General features: G+C 37.9%; 1 protein-coding gene across 2 annotated transcripts in view; it reads left to right on the top strand.

Annotated features, from left to right (window-relative positions):
- Window positions 1-21613, top strand: part of DOCK2 (dedicator of cytokinesis 2) — a 471688-nt gene that overhangs the window by 72987 nt on the left and 377088 nt on the right. For both annotated transcript variants that reach the window (XM_072145916.1, XM_072145917.1), the window contains exons 6-10: window positions 7056-7204; window positions 9956-10091; window positions 12483-12637; window positions 19539-19620; window positions 21094-21229. In XM_072145916.1, coding sequence (XP_072002017.1) covers window positions 7056-7204; window positions 9956-10091; window positions 12483-12637; window positions 19539-19620; window positions 21094-21229 — 658 coding nt within the window. The remainder of the gene's footprint in view (window positions 1-7055; window positions 7205-9955; window positions 10092-12482; window positions 12638-19538; window positions 19621-21093; window positions 21230-21613) is intronic.

Below are 21613 nucleotides of genomic sequence, written 5' to 3'. Positions count from 1 at the left end.
CTGTTTTTCCCGGCGCCATCGTTGCTGGTCCGCGGCTCTCTCGGGAAATACTGTCCTATTTGTCCGTGCAGCTTAAAGGTGGCCCTTGATGTTTTCCGGGCATTTTGGGTCGTCTACTGCTATTAATTGCCGTTGTTCAGTGGTAGTTGAGACGGAGCTCCTCACTCACACGGCCATTTCCTTCAGCAGCCAAGCTACGCCCCGGAATATATCTATTTTCAATGTGTTAAGATTTATCAGTAAAGTTAGACAGGCAGATAGAAGTGATACATTCTGGTTTGTTGTACATTCATATCCCAAGATAATTTAGATTGGTACATTTACTTTTACAGCGCAAGAGTATATTGTCAAATTTACAGGTTTCTTCTTCTTGTACATCTGTTTTGTTGTTATACAGAAGCACAAACACTATATAACCATAAAATATTTTGCTGAGTCTCAATCTCTTTGCCGAGTTGTCTGGAAAAATTATGGTTTCTAATGGAAGGATTTTCATTAAACAAGAACTGCTCAATAAAAGAAAAGAAAGAATTAAGAAAGTGTATTAGATATATATGTATCGAGCAGCAGAATCTACTTGACACATTATTCTACTTTGCTTTGTTTTTATGCCTCATGCAAAGTGATGCAGCTAAGAACAAGAACACTGATTGTAATAACTCATGTTCTAGCTCATTGTTAAAACGTGAATACAAAGTATAAAAGCTGCCATGTAAACTTATGTTCAGGTTGGAAACTCTGACACAAGTAACTAAATTAAAATCCAGCTCTAGTGATAAATCAATCACGCGTCTTAAGTTATGGCTTGTAACAGTAATGTAGGAACTAATTATAGTTGTCGTTTATTAGAAAAAAACCTGTAAATTATAAAATTGTAAATGTGAATCTAAAAAAAATAACTATATATATTCAATGACTTTATTTTACATGACTTGACAGGAATATTCATGTTTAGGGCAAGTGCTTAGGGCAGTGGTGGCAAACCTATGGCACGGGTGCCAGGTGGCACTCGGAGCCCTTTCTATGGACACCCAGGCCATCACCGCAGCACAGAGTTTGCCAGACAGGACTCAGGGCTTCCACCTACGGTCCAATACAGCCCAGGACGTGCAATTCTCAGCGCCATTTTAAGCAACATCCTTGGCTGCCAGGACTACAGGAGTAACAAGAAAGTGTCGACAGAGAATATTGCTGGAGCGCCTGCTCTGGGAACCGTGATTGTTCCTCTTCAGGAGATCCTGAATCCAAGTTCTTCATCATCTTTTTATTGTATTGGTGAACTCCAATACGGACACCAATACGATTGAAACCTGTGATACAGCAGGGTTCAATAAGTTACTGCTTACATTGTCATGTTGGCACTTTGCAACATATAAGTGGCTTTTAGTTGTACTTTGGACACTCCAAAAGGTTCACCATCACTGGCTTAGGGTGTCCATGTATTTTAAAGTACAATGGATTATAACAAAAGAAAGCTTTCATCCCATGTATTATTAGAAGTAATGTGGGTATAGTTAATGAACATTGATCACATGACATAAATTATAACATGCTTGTTTTCCATTAGTGATCCATGTTCGAATGGACTACAGGCAGTGTCTTCTGGCCTCGCACTACCTATAAACAAACCATAAACTGGAGTCATTGAACATATGCAGTTCAACTCAAGCTCATCCAAAGACAGAAATGCATTAAAATGTGTTATCTAATTTAGGACCCAGTTTGCATGACAATTAGTTGTACGGGCATTTTCTTCATGGTGGCCATCTTTTGGCTAGAAATTAGATTAGGCCACCTTGGAGAACTTGTCCTCTGTTACACGGAAATACAATCGGTAAAGATCTGTCCACTCTTGCTGTAGCTTCTATTTGTACACACCAAACGTACAAGCTGTGTGGTAGGGGACCGTAATTTACCAACAGCAACAATAAGTATTACCAAATACTTGGAGCAAAAGGAGGCAACACCCTCAGGGTATATTACAAATCGTATACTTTATTAAAGACATAAAAAACAATAAATGGACAGACTACAATGCTAAAATTAAAATACATGTGTCCAAGAATAACCGCCATCAAGGGCATAGAGGTAGGCAAAGCAAAGTCACTACAAAGTAATGATATCCCTTTTAAATATGGAAATGCAGAGTGGTGAATCACACTTAGTAGACACACAAATAATGAGACTGAGCTAAAGAGACCATACCAGACAGATAGGACCACATGCAGCTGCATGTGGTCCTATCTGTCTGGTATGGTCTCTTTAGCTCAGTCTCATTATTTGTGTGTCTACTAAGTGTCATTCACCACTCTGCATTTCCATATTTATATGGGATATCATTACTGTGTAGTGACTTTGCCTACCTCTATGCCCTTGATGGCGGTTATTCTTGGACACATGCGCACAAACGTATAGGGGTACATGGAGGAAAAAAAAGGGTAATGCGAGATTTGTGGCCAGTTCACAGCCCCCATAGACGACTATGGCACCTGTTAATGGTGCGGTGAGCAGACTCTGTCCCGCTATCACATGACCAAACTGAGTGTCCGCTGTGCAAAGTAAAGGACATATATTCTTTGCACATATTATATACATATATATGCTATATTATGCTGCATTACAACCGCAGCCGCTCAGCTTTCAATGGAGAGGGGCGACATGAGGAGGCCATAGGCTGGGCGAGCATACGTTTGTCTGAATGAGGCTTTAAGGGGGGAATGAATTGTTAAAAGCAAGTTGTTACCTGTTATTGAGTATCTTAATTTATCATTTCCTTTATTTTTAGGGGGAAAAAAATCACCTGACATTTTAATAATAGTCTTATTTTAGGGTGCAGAATTTGTATGGTAATTTTATATTGTGAACTCCCTATACATGGAAATAGATAACAAACCTTAAATAAAGAGCCAGACAACTAGGATCATTCTGTTCCATTAAATTTATAATGTAATTCAGCGAATCTATCGTATGACACATTCATTCTCTTTGTTCATCATAGAACCTTTCTGTACTTGCCAATCACCTTAAAATGAGATTCAGAATTAGACTTCATGTATATCAGACAGTATGTAAACTGATATTTAACAATTGCAATAATATAGCCTATTGTGAGAATAAATAACACTTTTAATAGGTGTTAATTATCAGAGCTTCTTCTTTCACTATACAAAAGTATCACTGAACACAAGAAAAGACTTGAAGGGTGAACATTTCTTGAGCTTTTAGAGAATGTATTACATAATATCTTTTATTGCCAAAGCGGCCACCAGTACCGTTCGTGGGTGTTAACCATCAAAGGCGTTTGCTATTTTACTTAAATTTATGATTGATGATACATGATAACCAAGCACACTGATATACTGGTGTGTGCACCCCCTGGCAGGATCCACTCTTCTTTTTGCTTCCACCCTTGTTCTTACATGAAATAGGCTTTAAAAACTATGCAAATGAGCCGGAGGGGCTCCCTACTCAATTAACATCTGGGGAACGCGGAACACTTCAGGCTCATTTGCATAATTTTTTGCAGCACAGCTACCAAGATTAAGGGAGCACCATGCAGAGACTCCCTAACTTCAGCCTCTCTGTACTACCTTTCAAAGTTGGCTACATTTGTGCAAATATTTGGGACATTGTTAATGCTCTTTATTATAGGGTGGGTTATAAGATCTCCAAAATATTTGAAATTCACTGTTTTAAAGTGAAAAGCCTGCAAAACTGTTGCTAATTTTCTTAGAGTAGGTGTCCCAAAAATGTATTATGTGCCTTTGCATTAAAAAAAAATTAAAGAAAAACTGTATGTCTTTCAATGAGGGATGGCAAACTATAAACATAATAAAACACTATACTTTTCATAGAAAAAAAAAAAGCAAGTTGGAAATTTTTGATCATCGTGTACTTAACCATGTTTCAGTAAGCTAAACATTGTATTCTACTAGACTTAGGCTAGTTGGGCTCCCCAGGATAGAGCAAAGCCACAAACAAAGAAAGCAACTCCAACACAATTCAGTCACAACAACATTTTATTTAAAGGGGTTGTTCGACACGTGAGAGGAGTCAAGTTTACTGGTCGCAGGGGTAGTGTCACCTCAGAATCCCCTGTCTTTAGCTCTATAGTACCTAGAAACATGCTTCTTAGGACAAAAATAAAAATGAGTGTCCCATTTTTCAGATCACGTCAGGCTTATGGGACTCCGAGTTACAGGTAGCTAAAAAATAGTTGGAAATGTATGCTAAAGATAAAGATTTTGTTCCTGCATATATGCCTGGTTCTGTAGCTGGTTCTTGTTGGTATCTAAAAGATTAGATTTTTATCTTTAATTTGACAAAACTTGTTCCTACGTGCTATATAATAGAATATAGGGGCTTCTTAAGTGACACTACCCCTGCTACTACTAAACTTGACTCCTCTCATGTGAAAATGAGATGAGAAGAGTCATATTTGCCTGACTTTGGAGAAGATTTTTTATAGGTAAACGGAGGAGATTTCACATAAAAGAGGGAATTCTAGAAAGGACATTCCATACCGTACCTGATTGGGCTAGTAGTTTAGTGAGGCAAAACCTGGTGGCAGGTTCCCTTTAACTCTACATATGATTTCAAACAATGCAGAAATTGTCCAAAATGTCACTGAACCTTGGAAACCCTTGGGAACAGCGATAATATAATTATTTTCCGGCATGGGCGCCACCATGACACTTGCCCAGTACACCGTCTCCACATTAGCTATCCATTTAGCAGATATTTATATGTGGGCACTGCATCTCTTGGGCACCCCTGAGGAAGCCGCGGTGCGCGGCAATACGTGTGGGGAGTTTCTTGGTCTCTCATCCCACAATACACATTATATATGAGCAGATATTTATTGTTTCCATGTTGGATAGCATTACCAGCAGGATTTTTGCTTGTGTAGACACATGCAGCAGACTGGGGTCTTACAGCTCAGTGCCAGTTTTGTCATTTCGCTTGGTGTATATTTGACTACACATATCTGATATTACATTACTCTGCATAGGTACACTTGCACTGTTCATACATCTGCCATACATTATTTATAACTGCTATATCCACACTAGGTAGTGTTTTGGGGGGCTCTATAGCAGGACTTCCTGACATTATCAGGTGCCAGGGTCTTGCTGCGATTTGGAATACGGGTGCAGTTGGTCTGTATCCCATTTTTAAATGTTTTTATATTTTCTTCTGTCCAATTGATGTTTTTATATACATACATGAATTCTAATAACGATTTATTTTTTGGTGCTACATGACACATGTCTCCTTTGCATTTCTCATGAATTTTTCTTGTGTGTGTAGCCTACAATTCGGTTTTCTGTATGTGACAGGGTCCCATTTCCTAGAATACATAATGGAGTATGTGACATCAAATTGCATAATAAGTGACAGCCAGCATGGGTTTACTAAGTATAGAAGTTGTCAGACTAACCTAATCTGCTTCTATGATGAGGTGGGCATTTTACACTGTGCCTGATGAGTAAAATAAGGTCTATTGGTTTGGAAGGAAACATTTGTAATTGGATTGAAATCTGGCTGAAGGATCGTATCCAGAGAGTTGTGGTCAATGATTCCTACTCGGAATGGTCACCAGTTATGAGTGGTGTACCCCAGGGTTCTGTGCTTGGCCCACTACTATTTAATTTATTTATTCATGATATATAGAGATAGGAATTAATTGCACTGTGTCTATTTTTGCAGATGACACCAAGCTGTGTAGTGTAATACAGTCTATGGAGGATGATCATAGGCTGTAGGTGCAATCTGAGTTCAATGTGGATAAATGTAAGGTTATGCACCTGGATGCTAATAATCCACAGGCAACATATGTCATTGGGGAGTAAATCTGGGAGATTCCATTGTTGAGAAGGACCTGGGGGTACTAGTAGATCATAAATAGCATCAAGCAATGTCAATTGGCTACCTCTAAAGCCAGTAGGATCTTGTAATGTATCAAAAGTGGTATGGGATAGGGATGTCATATTGCCAGCATTGGTTTGGCCTCACCTGGAATATGCTGTCCAGTTCTGGGCACCGGTCCATAAAAAGAATGCCCTGGAGCTGGAGAGGTTTCAACGAATAGAGCCACAAAAATGATAAAGGTTTTAGTTATGAGGAAAGAGTAAAACAACTAGATTTATTTAGTCTGGAAACGAGACAACTATGAGGCATGATTAATTTATATAAATATATGAATGGTCCATTCAAAAAAATAGGGTGGAAAGTTGTTCCAGATTAAATCAAATCAAAAGACGAGGGGGCACTGTCTCTGTCTGGAGAAAATAAGGTTTAATCACCAGAGGCGACAGGGCTTTTTTACTATGAGAACTGTCAATCTGTGGAATAGCCTGCCTCATGCGCTGGTCACAGCAGGGACCACAGAGAGCTTCAAGAAGGGTCTCGGATGCCTTTTTACACCTAAATAACATTGATGGTTATGTTATATAGAAGTGTTTCCCCTAAATCCCTTCCTCATCCAATCCCTTACCTTCTTGGCTGGACTTGATGGACATGTGTCTTTTTATACTGTATAGACTATGATACTATGGACATTGTTTTTGTCCAGTTTTGAAAAGTGGGAATGGAGGGGCATGGAGCAGAATGGGCTGTAAATGCACTAGCCAGCCAATGCTCTAGCCAGCCTGTGCAAGAATCCTGGCATAGGTTATAGCTGAATTTTGCGGCATCCCGCAAAGGTAAGAACCTTTTAGCACATCTTTTGCATTGTGGGTTGTTGGAGATGTGGGTGGGAATTACTAGTGCACAAAGCCTCAGCCTTAATAAATTCCCCGCACACTTGTTTATGTGTGTATAAATCCACATTCACTTATATGTAGGAATTTACTGTTTTCTTTGACTCCATGAACTTGTGTTAGGGTATACTAAATTAATTGTGTTATGATGTATCCTAATTACTAGCTTCACATACAGTCTAATTATACGATATCTTTTACATGAAGCATATACCCATTCTTTCATATTAAGAAAATGTTCATGTTCTGTAGCTATTAGGAAGCCATTAACCTTTGTGTGTTGTCTTGTTCCAGTCAAGCAAAAAGGAGAAATTCCAGCAGGTCCAGTCAATGATGTGTGATTTGATGGAGTGGCGATCACAGCTCCTTTCTGGTACTTTGCCAAAGGATGAATTAAAAGAGCTGAAGCAGAAAGTAACTTCAAAAATTGACTACGGCAACAAGTATGTTTTCCTCCTTGAGTTTACCCTTAGCTTTCATATTCAAAGGAGGAAGAAATATTCCATTTCTTCTTGTTTTACTATAGATGTTACTTTAGGCTTTATGGCTGGTGACCATGGTATACCATGCTGTAAGAGAGAATTCAGCCCATGTGATAAATAAGGTCCGAGGACTCTTTAAAGATTGATCAACATCATAAATCATAATGTAACTCATTAAGAAAAAGTATTATGACCACTACTAGGCTTGGGGCTACAGATGGAAATGTTGTAATGAGGCAACTTCTACCATAACAGCAACTGTTGATGTGATGACGACAGAAGCTCAAGACAATTCATTGATTTTCACTGATGTTACAAGCAGAAGCAGTTTTCATGAGCTTGAGTACTTGTACAGTATGTATTACTTTCTTACAAGAAAGCCTGTGTATAACTGTAAATGTCTGTAACATTTCTCAAGCTTAACCCCTTGCACAATGACCAACAGCTACATCATGGAATGTGCATAGTTTCTACACAAAGTGACAAACCTGCACGCCATGGATATTGCAGGGCTAAAAAAAAAAAAAGTTTAACTATTTAGGTGCTGTGGGCATGTTAGTTGAAGTTCAAACCCAGTGAAGTCTCAACAATCAGAAGATCCTGTATTCAAGGCACAAATGCATTATAAAAATGCCATACGCAGGCAGTTCCCAGGTTACATCCAAATAGGTTCTTTAGGTTTCTTCTTCAGTTAAATTTGTATGGGAGTTGAAACTGGAATATTTTATAGTTCCAGACAAATGTATTTTTGTCCCAGTGACAATTGGATTTTAAAAATCTTGTGCTGGGAATAAGGATTATTATTAAAACTACATAACATACACCTTAGAGCTGCTTACTGCAGCCTGTGGCTAAAGGAAAACATCCAGAGGGCCTTACTCCGTAACCCCATAGCTGCAAGGTGCACTAATTTTCATCACACCACATCTCTTGGTGTCACTTGTCCAACCAACATTTACCCATCTATTCATTTCAGTGTGGCACAATGAGACCTGCACATAGCTGAGATGGACCTAGCAACCATTGTAGCAATTGTAATCTCTTTGGTTGCAGGCTTTGAAAACATGAGGATGTGGTAAATGTCAACGCTCATGGGGTTATCTTCCCTACCCTTAGAGTCCACCAGTCATGGTGTCAGAAAGCCCAGATCTGGGTTGGGCACAACCTCTACCAGAGGTCAATTTGGGTGTCCTCAACCCAGAGACTGCCAGTATTATAATTAAGTAAAAATGAGCACACAAACACAATTACTGAAACCATACAATGAACACCAGAGAAAAACAGTTAAAAGAGAAAATGCAAACATTTTGTAATGTTGCACATTCAACAAATACACAAGATAAAATGTGATCAAAAATTGTCATTCACTACTACAGCATACCAAATTCAGAATACAACCCGCCCACAAAACTACAAACAAACCATAAAGTAGCTTTACACAAAAAATAAATATTTAATATTTTTTTCCCCCAAAATACATTTTATTCTGCAAAATTATTCTAACTTAAATAGCCACATTAATTGGAGATCTATGCTATACAGTGTTTAAAAGAAATACTTGATTTTACTTCTATCTCCTTTCCCAGAAAGAGCAAACTTAATTTAAATAATCGGTTATTGCCAGACCAAAATGGTGTTAGTATAAAATTCATCTAATCTTGAAAAAACAAAAACCTCATATGTTTTCACAAAAAAAAATATAGACTATAGACCATATAGTTCACCTACAAAATCCCCAAACATCCATACTCTCTTTTAGGGCAAAACTGGCTATAGAGGGGGAGGAATTTACTCCTCGATAAATTTCTTTCAGCAGTGTACTCTTTGGGGGTTTCCATTGTTCTGGTATCTCAGCGGCTCTAAAGTAGTGTCCTATACCTTCTGAGCCCATCCAATACTTTATGACAGTGTGGGGGTTATTTCAATATTCAAGATTGTGCCAACTAAATTCAATGATTTTACTGAAAACGTTGTATCCTATTGGGTCAAAATGTTCCTCATGCCACTCCATAAATTCCTTGAGGGAATGGGGAATTTCTTTGTTCTGGTATCTCAGAGGCTCTGCAAATGGAACACTTCACCTGAAATCTCTTCCAACGAGCCATCCAAAAGCAAATTGTGAACCATACTATGTTTCACTATAGCAGTTTCCGACTGTGTAGGGGATAATTCTATCTAAAATAATTGCATATGAAGTTTCCTTGAAAATTTGGAAAATTGACGATGAATTTGTAATCCTAAAAATACGAAATTCAAAAAATAATGCCAACATAAGGTACAAATATGGTAAATGTATTAAATATTTGAGTTTTCTTGGTCTTGGAAGAAGGGTCATGTGAATACCTGTTATAACTTGCAAGTATTAAAATACACAGCAGTAATATTTAAGTGACTGTCATGCATGGGGTGTTTGGCTTCCTGATCTATTTAATTGTATTTTCCTTTAATTGCAAATAATTTACAGACATTGTTGCTTTTATTACTAACTGTAGGTTAATTGATATTTTATAATTGCTAATAAGTAAAATTATAACTCACAAAAAGCTGATATAACATCATCAATGTATTATTCATAAAGTCCCTCATTATGTTCAATCCTCTAAACAGACGTAAGTTTAATTTACCGTAATATAAAGTCTTATATTTGCTTTTCTTACAGCAAGATATAATGTTGGAATGATGTGTATTTCATGATATTTGTTCTTACTGCAGAATTCTTGAGCTTGATTTAATTGTGCGAGATGAAGATGGGAATATCTTGGATCCTGACAAAACAAGTGTGATCAGCTTGTTTCATGCCCACAAAGAAGCCACCGAAAAAATCACAGAACGTATTAAAGAAGAAATGGTAAGTCATTATGCAATAAGTTAGGAATGTTTCAAAAGATTTCAGGTTTTTAGGAATATGAATTGATTTTTTAACTCTTGGAGCCTGAAGTAATTAATATTGAGGTTTATTCTGTGAACATTAGTGTTCAGTAAACAATTATTAAAAAATAATTCATATGAATGTGTATTTATATATTTAAATTTTGTTGAAGTCCTAAAAATCCTAAAATAAAAATAAAGCATAATTCACACAAAATCAAAATGACTTCTTAATTAGGGCTGGCAAATGATAGAAAGAGTAGATGGTACAGAAGGGAGCTAAAACGAGAAAGGAACCTATTTATAAAAAGAAATGACACTCTCCAAATGTCCCTGTTTTGTTAGTCCATCTGTCTTTAACCTCTGTTCAGTAAAGTTGTACTCACCATTTATCATGTACTATTTTGGTGGTTAAAGTGCCGCTTTGAAAAGAAAAATCAGTATAGCACCCTTAATGTGCGATGCCACAGCCCCTGATTCTGTTTAAAATGGGGGTTTTTAAGTCATACACATTTATGTATAAAAAAACACAATTATAAATTTAAAAAATTATTTTTTACATTTTCTAAATCTTCATCTTAAAGCATCTTTAAGCTGAGTATAAGCCAAGGGTGGGAAATGCATTGGTCACAGCCTTCCAGTATATAGCCAACAAGCCCACAGTAGTATACAGCAAGCCCCTTTAGTATAGAGCCAGCCAGCCCCCTTTAGTATATAGCCAGCCACCTGTAGTATACAGCCAGCCCCTTTTTGTAGCCAGCCAGCCCCCTTTTGTAGCCTGTCAACCCCATTTTGTAGTAAGTCATCCCCCTTTTGTAGCCAGACAGCCCCCTTTATTAGCCAGCCAGCCCCTTTAGCTTACAGCCAGCCCCCAGTTTGCCCAGCACTTAAAAAAAATAAACTTGTATTCTCACCTTCGGGCGGTCCCAATGTTTGGCACGGCTCCCCGATGCTCACTCATTTTAGCTCACCTGGCTTTTATACACGAGTATATGTGTTAATATCATTTGTAACAGCATAGATATGTACTTCTTGTGACCTTAAGATAAGTGTTCAGCACACCAAATTTGTGACCTACTGGGCTGCAGAGTATGCAATACTATAGCTTCCCTGGTATCTCCTTTATGTTCTCAAAGACAATTTGTCCTTATAAATAAACCCCTTCCAGTATGTTGTCAAGCTTTCGGGGCACAGGGGGATGGCATTTTCCAGAGAATCACCTTTGAAGTGAGATATAAAATGGTTGTGTAAAGTCAGGGAGGAGGAGTTTTACTGTTATTGAGACCACTGCATCCAAGAACCTAAGTAACTGATTCTCCAGAAGACTGATGAATGATGCTAATCACAGCAAAGCTGTGTTCAGAGCAGAGGAGAGCTTGACTTTAGTGCTTAACTATCCGCCTCTTCGACTTTATACAACCAATGAAATCTCAATTCAAAGAGGATTTTCTGATGGGCCATTAAAGAAACATGATTTTTAAGGTGTTTTATAAGGTACTGGTAGTAGTTTAGGAGGTAAATTTCTGCTGACAGGTTCCCTATGTAAAATATGTGGATAGAATTAAACAGAGGAGTATGAGTTATGTGCAGTAGCAACAAGCTACGCATGCAACAAGATGTTTCATGGAAAGAAGGAAAATGGACTAAGCAGAGTTCCAGAGTTCCTTAAAGGAAACCTACCAGTTCAAATGGTAGGGGTAAGCTGTAAATACCGAGCGCCAGCTCAGGGTGAGCTGGTGCCGGGGCTTACTTTCATTAGTGTTATTAACCGCTGTATTGCGGTTTTAACACTTTTTAAAGTTTATAGCTATAGCTGCTTCGGCGCTGCGTGCGCACGACTGTGCACGCACCTACATAGGAAATGGCAGAGACGGTCGCGCGCAGCACCGAATTGGCTTCAGCTATAAACTTTAAAAAGTGTTAAAAACGCGATACAACGGTTAATAACACTAACGAAAGTAAGCACCGGCACCAGCTCACCCTGAGCTGGTGCTCGGTATTTACAGCTTACCCCTACCATTTGAACTGGTAGGTTTCCTTTAATTCATTCTTACTTGTTGCTATTCAGTACTTGTTCATTTTAGCTCACCTGGCTTTTTTCTTTGAGATTTAAGAAGTTTATGTTGATTGGGAATGACAATGAGGACCGCCTTCTACCATAATAGATCTGACATATTTTCATATTCTCTGCATGGTTTTAGCCAATTGGTTTAAATTATTCATGTGATGAAACTTTCAAAGCATGCTAATAAATTAGTTTAGAAAACAAAGTAGCTCTTTTTAATAAACCCTCTCCGCTGTAGATTGGGACATTTATCATGCTGTAATTTGGATGTACTTTAAGCCATCATAACTTTATTTTGTTTTTCAGACCAAAGATCAAAATGACTTTGCAACGCACGGTCGTATAACTTCAGCTCCTACGCACAGTCTCTACGTCTTTGTAAGAAACTTTGTCTGCAGAATAGGGGAAGATGCTGAACTTTTTATGTCATTGTACGACCCTCAGAAACAAACAGTTATCAGGTAGGAATGGCGTTTTGTGTTGGGGACTATATCACTGTGTAGCCACTTGGCAATACCTTGGAAAGAAGTTTTACTTTTCTGCTGAAGACAACAAGGCAGATAAAGAAACCTATAATATTGTTAAGACATATTTATAGAAAATGTGTTTGCTGGAGGAAAGATTTGTGAAGGTATTCCATTGTTGGGCTGTTCTAGATATAAAATCTTGTAATAACTTGTAATATGACTTATAGAAGAGTGTTTTAACCCCTTTGTGATCAAGGGTCATTGGTAAGTTTTGCAGTTCTATTCTGTATGATGATATCTTTGGTACATACAACTTACACGTCAAAACGATTTTTTCAGGACATGGTAGATTTTAACTTAATAGGATATTTTTATTTATTATACTGAATGTAATTTGGTTGCAACAGACAGATAACTAAAAATGTAAATTATAGCATTTTTTTTTACATTTTTCCCATTAATTTGTACAAAAAAAAAAATCTTTACCAAAATATCTTCAAATTATGTACGGTTTCTGTCACTCTTTCCTGGGTTCACCGACTGATGCTGAGTGTGCATGCACTTCTGAGACTGTCAGGGCTGTCTCTTTGCAACTACTTCTCCATTCAGCCTTCACCTGAGATACTAGGGGGGAGGGGAACACTGCAATAGACTACCTCTTCTAGACTGTGGCACCTCGAAGGATAGATCTGGTGTTATTTTAAAAGCGATTGTTTTTCTAGGTAGCACAGGACAGGAAATATTCACTAATAAAGTTACAGATGGGAGTGGGATCTATACTTCTGACGTGTGGCTTAACTCAAAAACGATGTCTAAAAAAATTCCTCTTGTTAAATGTTTGCCAAAAAAAACACATGCAAATTTTGTACACTTTGGGGTGTTTAACACAATTCTAAAGTCCAGCCAGGCTTGGTAACAATATAGTTTCTTTATTCCTTGCCATAAATCAGCATAAAAACTGAAAGAAATTAACAGAACCAAAGATTTTTCCCCTGTGACTATTCTGTCACCAAGACTCTGTGATGCCACCCATTCTCTTTAATGCTGATCGAGTAGCAGAGCAGGCACCAATCCTTTTATTTTCAGTACATTACCTGCCAACTATTCAAGGCCAAACACTGACCCAATTGTTAGGACAAGGAGATATTTAGGTCATGTTTCACTTCACTGTAGCACTTTTAACAGTGACAACCACATATTACAAGTCATTTAAATGGCCCAATTTCTAACTTGATTGTCAAGAAGAAATACTGTATAGGAATATTGTCTATCTATCTATCTATCTATCTATCTATCTATCTATCTATGAAAGGATTTTCAAGGGCATCAAAAAAAGATGAAATATGGGAAACTTACAAATATATCACCTTTGTGCTGTGCCACAAGGACAGCAGATCAGTGCAGCTGCAGTAATATAAGACTCTGTTGTTATACAAAGGGATGTCGTGCTTAGTGATCCAAGATATTTATTTAGCATTTCATTTTTAGTTTTCTTTATCTATTTGTCTTGAAAGAGTAGCTGACTTTCCGGATATACTGGCAAGATACATGCCATTTACAGATTTTTCTAATTATTCTTGGGTAGAATTAAGTGGACCCGAAGAACTGAGCAAGGTCCCCTGAACCCAGAATTCAGCCAAAAGTTTGGGTTTGGGGGTTACATTTAGCTTTTCACCTAGATTTAAGGAGCCCTTTTCAAACACCCACCGCTAATATACAAGATTGCACCTGGCACGGATCGTGGGTGCTCACCCTTTAAATGCTGCGGCAGAAGCTGGCATGTATACTCTGCCACTTTCCCTAGGATTGTCACTCCCCTAATGATGTCACAGGAGCAATGATAAAAGGGAAAATGGCATTGTGCATGTGCTGCCAATGTCTTTGCCAGCGCCATTTAAAAGGTTAACGCCCACGAACGGTGCACCATTCATGTTTGTTGCCTTTGGGTTCTGGTACGCAAGCCAAACTGTTTAATGTTCAACCAAACTTTACAAAGCAGAACACAAATGGATCCACTCATCCGTGTTCCTGGTCCACCAACCTGGGGATCCCTTGAGTCCTTGGGAGGCCATCAGTGACCACATCGGTAGCCATCCAGGGATCCACAGTTTATCAGTGAGGTACTCATATTTTTGTTAGTGTAGGTGTCATGGTTAGCTACATGAACACTTTTGTTCTTATAAATGAAATAAATAATGAACCAGTATGTCGCATTTGCTTGACAATGCCAGATCAATACATCTACAGAGTGTACTTTTCTATTATCAGTTTGATGAATTATTAGATCAGGTGTAAGAAGGTGCATTAAACTTGGCTCAGTGACACTCCACATATCAAACGTAAAAGTTCTCTTTAATGGTTGCATAAGGGTCAGTAATTGCTTCCTCTGAGTGATGAATCGAATGCTTGCTCATGGATTGAGTTTTAATGGAAATGAGTGGACTACATAAGTGCAACTTATTGCAAAATTAAAAAATATTTTTTGCTTTACTTCGAGTATGACAGCTGCTTGGCTACCCTGCTGTTTCAGTACAGTTTCTGAAATGTAACCTACAGTACAAATGACATTGGATATACAAACTGACAGTAGGAACCATTAGTAGGAAAAAATGCATTGTTGTACTATTGAGTTTATTTAGAGTTTGTTTAGCAGCGCAATATCTTCAGTAAAAGTAACAACTAAGGCAGGAGATTTAATGACTCCCTAATGAGTAAAGTGTCTCGCTTGGCTGAGTTTTTGTTAGCTGAGGTATAGTGAACTGTTCTAGGGTGAAGTTTCCAGACTCGGCTCTCCAAGCCCATTTAGTATCCTTTATTCAACTCTGTGTTTCTTTCTGTTATAAGAAAAGGTAAAATAGGAGGAAAATAAAATTCATATTAGCATTTTTACAGTAGCAGAAACAGATATCAGAAGCTAATGTGTTGCCTTCCCTCTGTCTAATAAAGACAAAAGGAAGATATCACATGTATAAAGATTTTAGTTTCAGTTAAAACAGGAATTTATTTCAAGGAAATCTATCAACACAATCAAAATGATAAACCTGGGACACTAACTCATAGATTCAGACACTGTGGGGCACATTTACTAAGGGTCGTGCACCAGTTTTCTGTGGGACTTTGCTTGTTTTTTCTAGTGCAAACTGCTTGCACAGGTATTTAAAGGGCATCTACCACCAGGATGAAGGATTGTAAACTAAGCACACTGACATACTGGTGTATACCCCTTCTGGGAGAATATGCTCTTCTTTTAGCTTCTTATGCCCCATTTTTTTTTTTAAAAAAGGCTTTTTATAATTATGCAAACCTGCATAGGGGCTGCGGGCAACATAGGTATTAATGGAGGCTGGAGCCCCTCAGGCTCATTTGTATAATCTGCAAAGCCTTTTTTCTTAAAAACAAGGATGTAGGAAGCTTGAAGAAGAGTGGATCCTGCCAGTGGAAGCACATACCAGTATGTTAGTGTGCTTGGTTTACAATCCATGATTCTGGTGATAGTTGTCCTTTCAGAAGTGTCCAAGACACAATTGTGTAGCCGCTGCACTATTCTTCATGCAACACAAATTTCTGCAGTGAAGGGGGCGTTCCGGTGCTCAGTCAGACCGTGCACTAGATTTAACATACAAAGTCCGACAGAAGTGTGTTGCACACCCTATGTTAAAGTTGCACCAAAAAAAAACAAAACTGGTCCATTCTGTCAGTGAAGTGAAGAGGGCGTCAGATTCATGAAGAATGAGCGCCAGAAATCCAGAATCTTGCGCACGTTACACAAGCAAACTGGGCATAGTACAGTTTGAACAGTTTTTTGTTAAAGGAAACCTACCACCACGGATCTACCTATTAAGGTAGATCGGGTGTCGGTGCCTCTATTGTACATGAGGGCTATCCTCACGTCCCCTGTATCTTTTAAAAACTTTAATTGTGGTAATATTCAAATTTCTCAAGAGGCTACTGGGGCATGGAGTAGACGGAGCTGAGGCTGCATGGAGGAAGCTGGAGTACTGCGCATGTGCAGAACACGGCTTTGCAGACATGTAGCCTCAGCTCTGGCTACTCCACGCCCTAGTAGCCTCTTTAGGTAATTGGAATATTGCCACAATTAAAGTTTTAAAAAGATACGGGGGACGTGGCGATTAACCCTTAAAAAGGCTATCCTCACGTACCTTAATCGGTAGATCCGTGGTGGTAGGTTTCCTTTAATGTGCATCTGTGGTAATCTTCCTATATTTGTTTTCCATGGCCTACTGCCACCTAAAATCAACTTTTAAAATTCCTCTTTTTTATCTTATCCCCTATGTAATGCAGATCCATAGTCTGTTACAGTGTGCAGGGAGTGCTACCCCTTCCACTGTGTGCTGAAACGTTCTATTCTGCAGTGAGATTAAATATTGCAGAGAGGGGAACTGCTGAGGGAGCATGGTTGGGAGGTGGGGGAGTCTAACAGACAGTGAAGCTGCAGTTGCAATGAAGCTATCATAGCACAATTTTTAAAGGAAGAAGGTCTTAACAAATCTAAATGCGTTGAAACAAAGTAGCAAAATTGTCATGAAAGTTTTTGTAGTATGTGTCATATCTCCTGTTGGAAGTTTTAGGTGGTGTCTGTTTAGTTGCTTCTCAGTGAGCCCATTAAGTAGCTATAGGGGCAGATGCACATAACAGTGAACAATGTTGGTTATTTTAAGAGACCATGCATTCCGTTATGGAGTAGAGCATGTCCTAGTCAAAGCTGTCTTCACTGACCTGTCGTACAATAGAAGTCAAGGGGTCTGTAAGAACCTAATAGGTTTTCCCACATTATACTTACCCTGTTAAAGTTTGTCTGTTCTCAGCAGGAGTTGTGGCCGTGGGTCACATGACCCTCAGGCAGTGGGACTCAGGACTTCCTGTGCCCTGCTGGCTTCAAGGTGGATGGAAGCTACCATGCAGTTGTTGTCTGCAGATGTCCATGGCTCCTCCAACCACCGATATGGGAGTGTTTCTGACAGAGGGGGCATGCAGAAAGTTATGATTGCACAGCCTACTCCATACATCAAAAAACAGCTGGACATCACAGAAAGTGGATGGTAAATAAAAGTTTGTCAAGTGGCCAACCCTTTTAAGGTGTGCCAATTATATAATAAATATAACAGAAAATGCTTCTGTTTTCCTTCAAATACAATCTGCCAATGACAGTAGAAAATGATATAGTTCTAATCCAAACGATAAAAAGGACTATTTTCAGTTCCATATTTTATTTTTTTTAGTTAGTCCAAACATATTATAACAGACAGTGTTTTTTTAGTAAATTTGTCAAAATAAAAAATTAAGAAAGTGTATATGTAATATGTAAATTCTTACCAGTATTTTATTTTGCTTCTTTAATGTTGTCACACAAAATTCTGGTAAAATGGGTACATCGAATGTGAAGCTGTATTACATAAAAATCCAGGCTCAGCAAAATATTGACAAAATGATGAAAATATAGCGCATGCTGCAGCCGCAGATGCTGATGTGCTGCCTTTTTTTAGTCTCTTAGTTAAAACAAAGTCATGATGTCAGCTGTTTTACTCCGCTCAGCTCGACATTTCTGTGCTGGCAGCAATACATTTATCCAACATACTATTATGTTGTCACATAAAGGCTATAACAAATTTCTCCTTTAGACATTTTTAGTGGTGATATCTTACAAAACTGGCAAACAGGGTATGTTATCTTTTATCTTATGGAAAATGATACAGTGCAATTTAGACATCTTTACATAGCTGTTATAGATGCGACCAGGAAGGTAATGGAAAAGTTCTGGACCACAATTATTTCCATCCTTGATGGTCAACAAGCAGATTTACCAAGCTAAAGTATTGTTCCCAAAATATTCAGGCTTTTTTTTTTATTTTGGATTTTTATATTTCAGCTGTTTCTTTTCTTTTTCGGTCAGTTGTGTTACTATATTTCTAGGTTAAGGTTTTAAATTAACTTGTGTTTGCTCTTTCGATAAGTTTGAAATGAATACAAACTGACAGTAGGAACCATTAGAAAATCGGAACCTGACAGTAGGAACCATTAGAAATAGAAAATCGTTTTTGAGTTTTTGTTTTTCAATCCCTGCCTTCTGTTTACGGAACCATATAGATTTCCTGGTGGCAAAATTTATATTCTGTGCCAAATAACCATTATTCTTTCAGTCTGTATGATCACATTCATACCAAAATTAAACTGTAGAGAGAATATTTTATACATATATTCAGAAATCAGAATACAGAGTTTTAGGTTTTCCCATGAAAGAAAATTCTCAAATTTCAATCCCCTATATTTTCGGATTTATGGATTATTTCTGTGTTGCATCTGAAAATACTATCATCTTTGGTTTGTATGCACTGGGACAAGTGCCTCCTGCACGGAATGTGGAACTTACGCTATGGGGCCCTGACCCCAGATATTTTACAACCTTAGCAACGCCCCTGATAGATAGATTTATGATTAATTTAATGTTAGCTTCATTGGAAGAAAATGTTTTTTTTTTTTTTAAATAAGGGCATTTCTAAGTGACCCCAAACTTTTGAGCATTAGTGTATGTATTTTAATACAAATATTATTACAGAATATTATTCCAAAGTTCTTTGTTTGATGTAGCCTTGTTTTATAAAGACTGCAGATGGCACTATTTTAATAAAAAAAATTCATGTAGCAGTGTATTTACGGTATTTTATTCACTTTTTTCTTGTAACTGGTTTCATTTTTGATACCCTTTGTGACCACATTTATCTCTAGCAAGAAACAATAATACATGGCATAAATGCTAGATAATGTATATAGCCCTCTAAAGATAAAAACCATTGCCACTACATACACATAACGTTTTAAGTAAATGCTGTTTTAATATGGATTATAATAAAAATATGGCACATAAATATTTTCACAGTGAGAATTACTTGGTGAGATGGGGAAGTAAAGGATTTCCTAAAGAAATAGACATGCTGAATAATTTGAAGGTTGTTTTTACGGTGAGTACGATGACTCTTGCCATCAGAATACACCAAAATGTATTACAACTGTTTTGTTTATTGTGATTATCTGGATGTTTATAGATTATTTGGACATCAACAGGGTATCTGGTTCAGGGCCATATTAAGACTGCGGCTGGGTCCTGGGCTGTATAAATATTATAGCCCTTACAAGTCTGGAATCTGATAAATAGGAATCTGATAATAGGACCCAGATAAATATGTTCAAAGACATATGCAACAAAGGTACCCTCGAAATTGCCCTGAACAATACCCTTTATAGATGGGTATTCCTTACATATTTGTATTAGTAGAAATTGTAATTCACATGAGATAGCAATAATAGAGCACATCATAATTTATAAATATTTCTTTTCCGTTTCAAATTTCTCTAGTAAAATGAAGTATACCTTAAATATATTATTTGTTCAAACAAGTTGGCTCATCATTAACTGTTGGTTTGTGGTTAAATGAGTTGGCCACTTTTCAAGAAATCCCTTCCATTAGACATGTCTCTATATGTATATATAACTGTGTCTTTGCTGTGTTTGAAAGCTGCAGCCTTTCCCTGTTCTCAGCATGCTGCCCTGTGCATACATACTCAGCTGCCATCATTGTCTGTGTTCCAGACTGTCCATGTGAGGTCACCCCCTCTTTCTCCTCCAAGCTGACAGGGAATGGGAGGGGGGAGGGTGCTCCTAGCTGCAGGTTCCACCTATTTAGCAGAGCTCAGAGATGTTAGGAGGGTCTGCACACAATTGATAAAGTTACTAATGCAATAATTTAGGACTCCTTATTAACATCAAGAACATTCAGATATTATTTACAAAGTAGTAAAGGCACATGAGAAACATATGTAAAAGAGTGGTCAACCCTTTTAATAATGTATGGAGAAAGCTAACGGGCTGAGTGGTCAACCCTTTTAAGAATGTATGGGGAAAGCTAACGGGCTGAGCCCTCTCCATACAGGGCAGGTGTCTGTGCATGCAAAATGTACAAAATGAAAAACTTAAATGCTCCTCCTTAGTATTACATAATTACAGGTCCTTTAGCCTCTTAACATTAGCAAACTATACCCTATGCCTATGTATCTGATGGACCTGTGATATCAGCCCGAGGAAGCCACGCCCACCTTGACTTGCTATAGATATCCATGGATACCAGGTAAAATTATAAAATTGTTTATATGGGATTCTGAGGGAAACAATTTTAAGCCAAAAGAAGGTGGTCAATTAGTTATCGGGGTCTATGGGGGCCTGTCATTAGCTGAAGTCGTGAAGAATGTGGTGACAGGTTCCCTTTAAAGCCTGGAGGCATGCTTCAAAAGGCCAAGGAAAAAACCAACACATCTGATGTATTTTTCTGTATCTAATCATTTTCAAATTAATTTTTAGGTTTGTTTCACACAATTAACAGCTTGTGGATATGTGTTCTTTCTGTTATAAACTCTTGATGTGTTTTTCTTTTATCAAGGATCTTGGAAACAAAGATCTAAATAGAGACAGAATTTATTTAGTGTGCCAAATTGTCAGAATTGGAAGAATGGACCTAAAAGAAACAAATTTAAAGAAGTGCACACAGGGACTCAGGCGGCCCTTTGGAGTTGCAGGTATCATAAAAATATTAAATTACCATAACTATTATTTCTATGTTGGCACAGCATCAGGTGGAGTAACATTGTGAGCAGGATGGGGGAGCCTTACAGATGTATAAGATGGCCCATCAACTTCATGTGCGAGGGTCCTTGTAGGGTTTGGAGTCAGAGCTCCTATGAGTAAAAATGATGATTGACATCTCCTTCTTCTTAGAGTTTTTATAGATTTCTAAAAGCATATACAGTCTTGTGAAACTGAACCCAGTTCTTCATAACTTAGTTTAATGTTTCGGGTAGCACATAGAATTATGGACTTCTGATCTTATGAACTGTGGGCCCCATTGTCTTTTTCTACTTGTTCTTCATGGCGGGGTCTTGTCATTGAGAGCTTGATGCCCT

The sequence above is a fragment of the Engystomops pustulosus genome, chromosome 4 (assembly GCF_040894005.1).
Source record: "Engystomops pustulosus chromosome 4, aEngPut4.maternal, whole genome shotgun sequence".
Lineage (NCBI taxonomy): Eukaryota > Metazoa > Chordata > Amphibia > Anura > Leptodactylidae > Engystomops > Engystomops pustulosus.
This window is presented reverse-complemented; position numbering and strand designations above follow the sequence as displayed.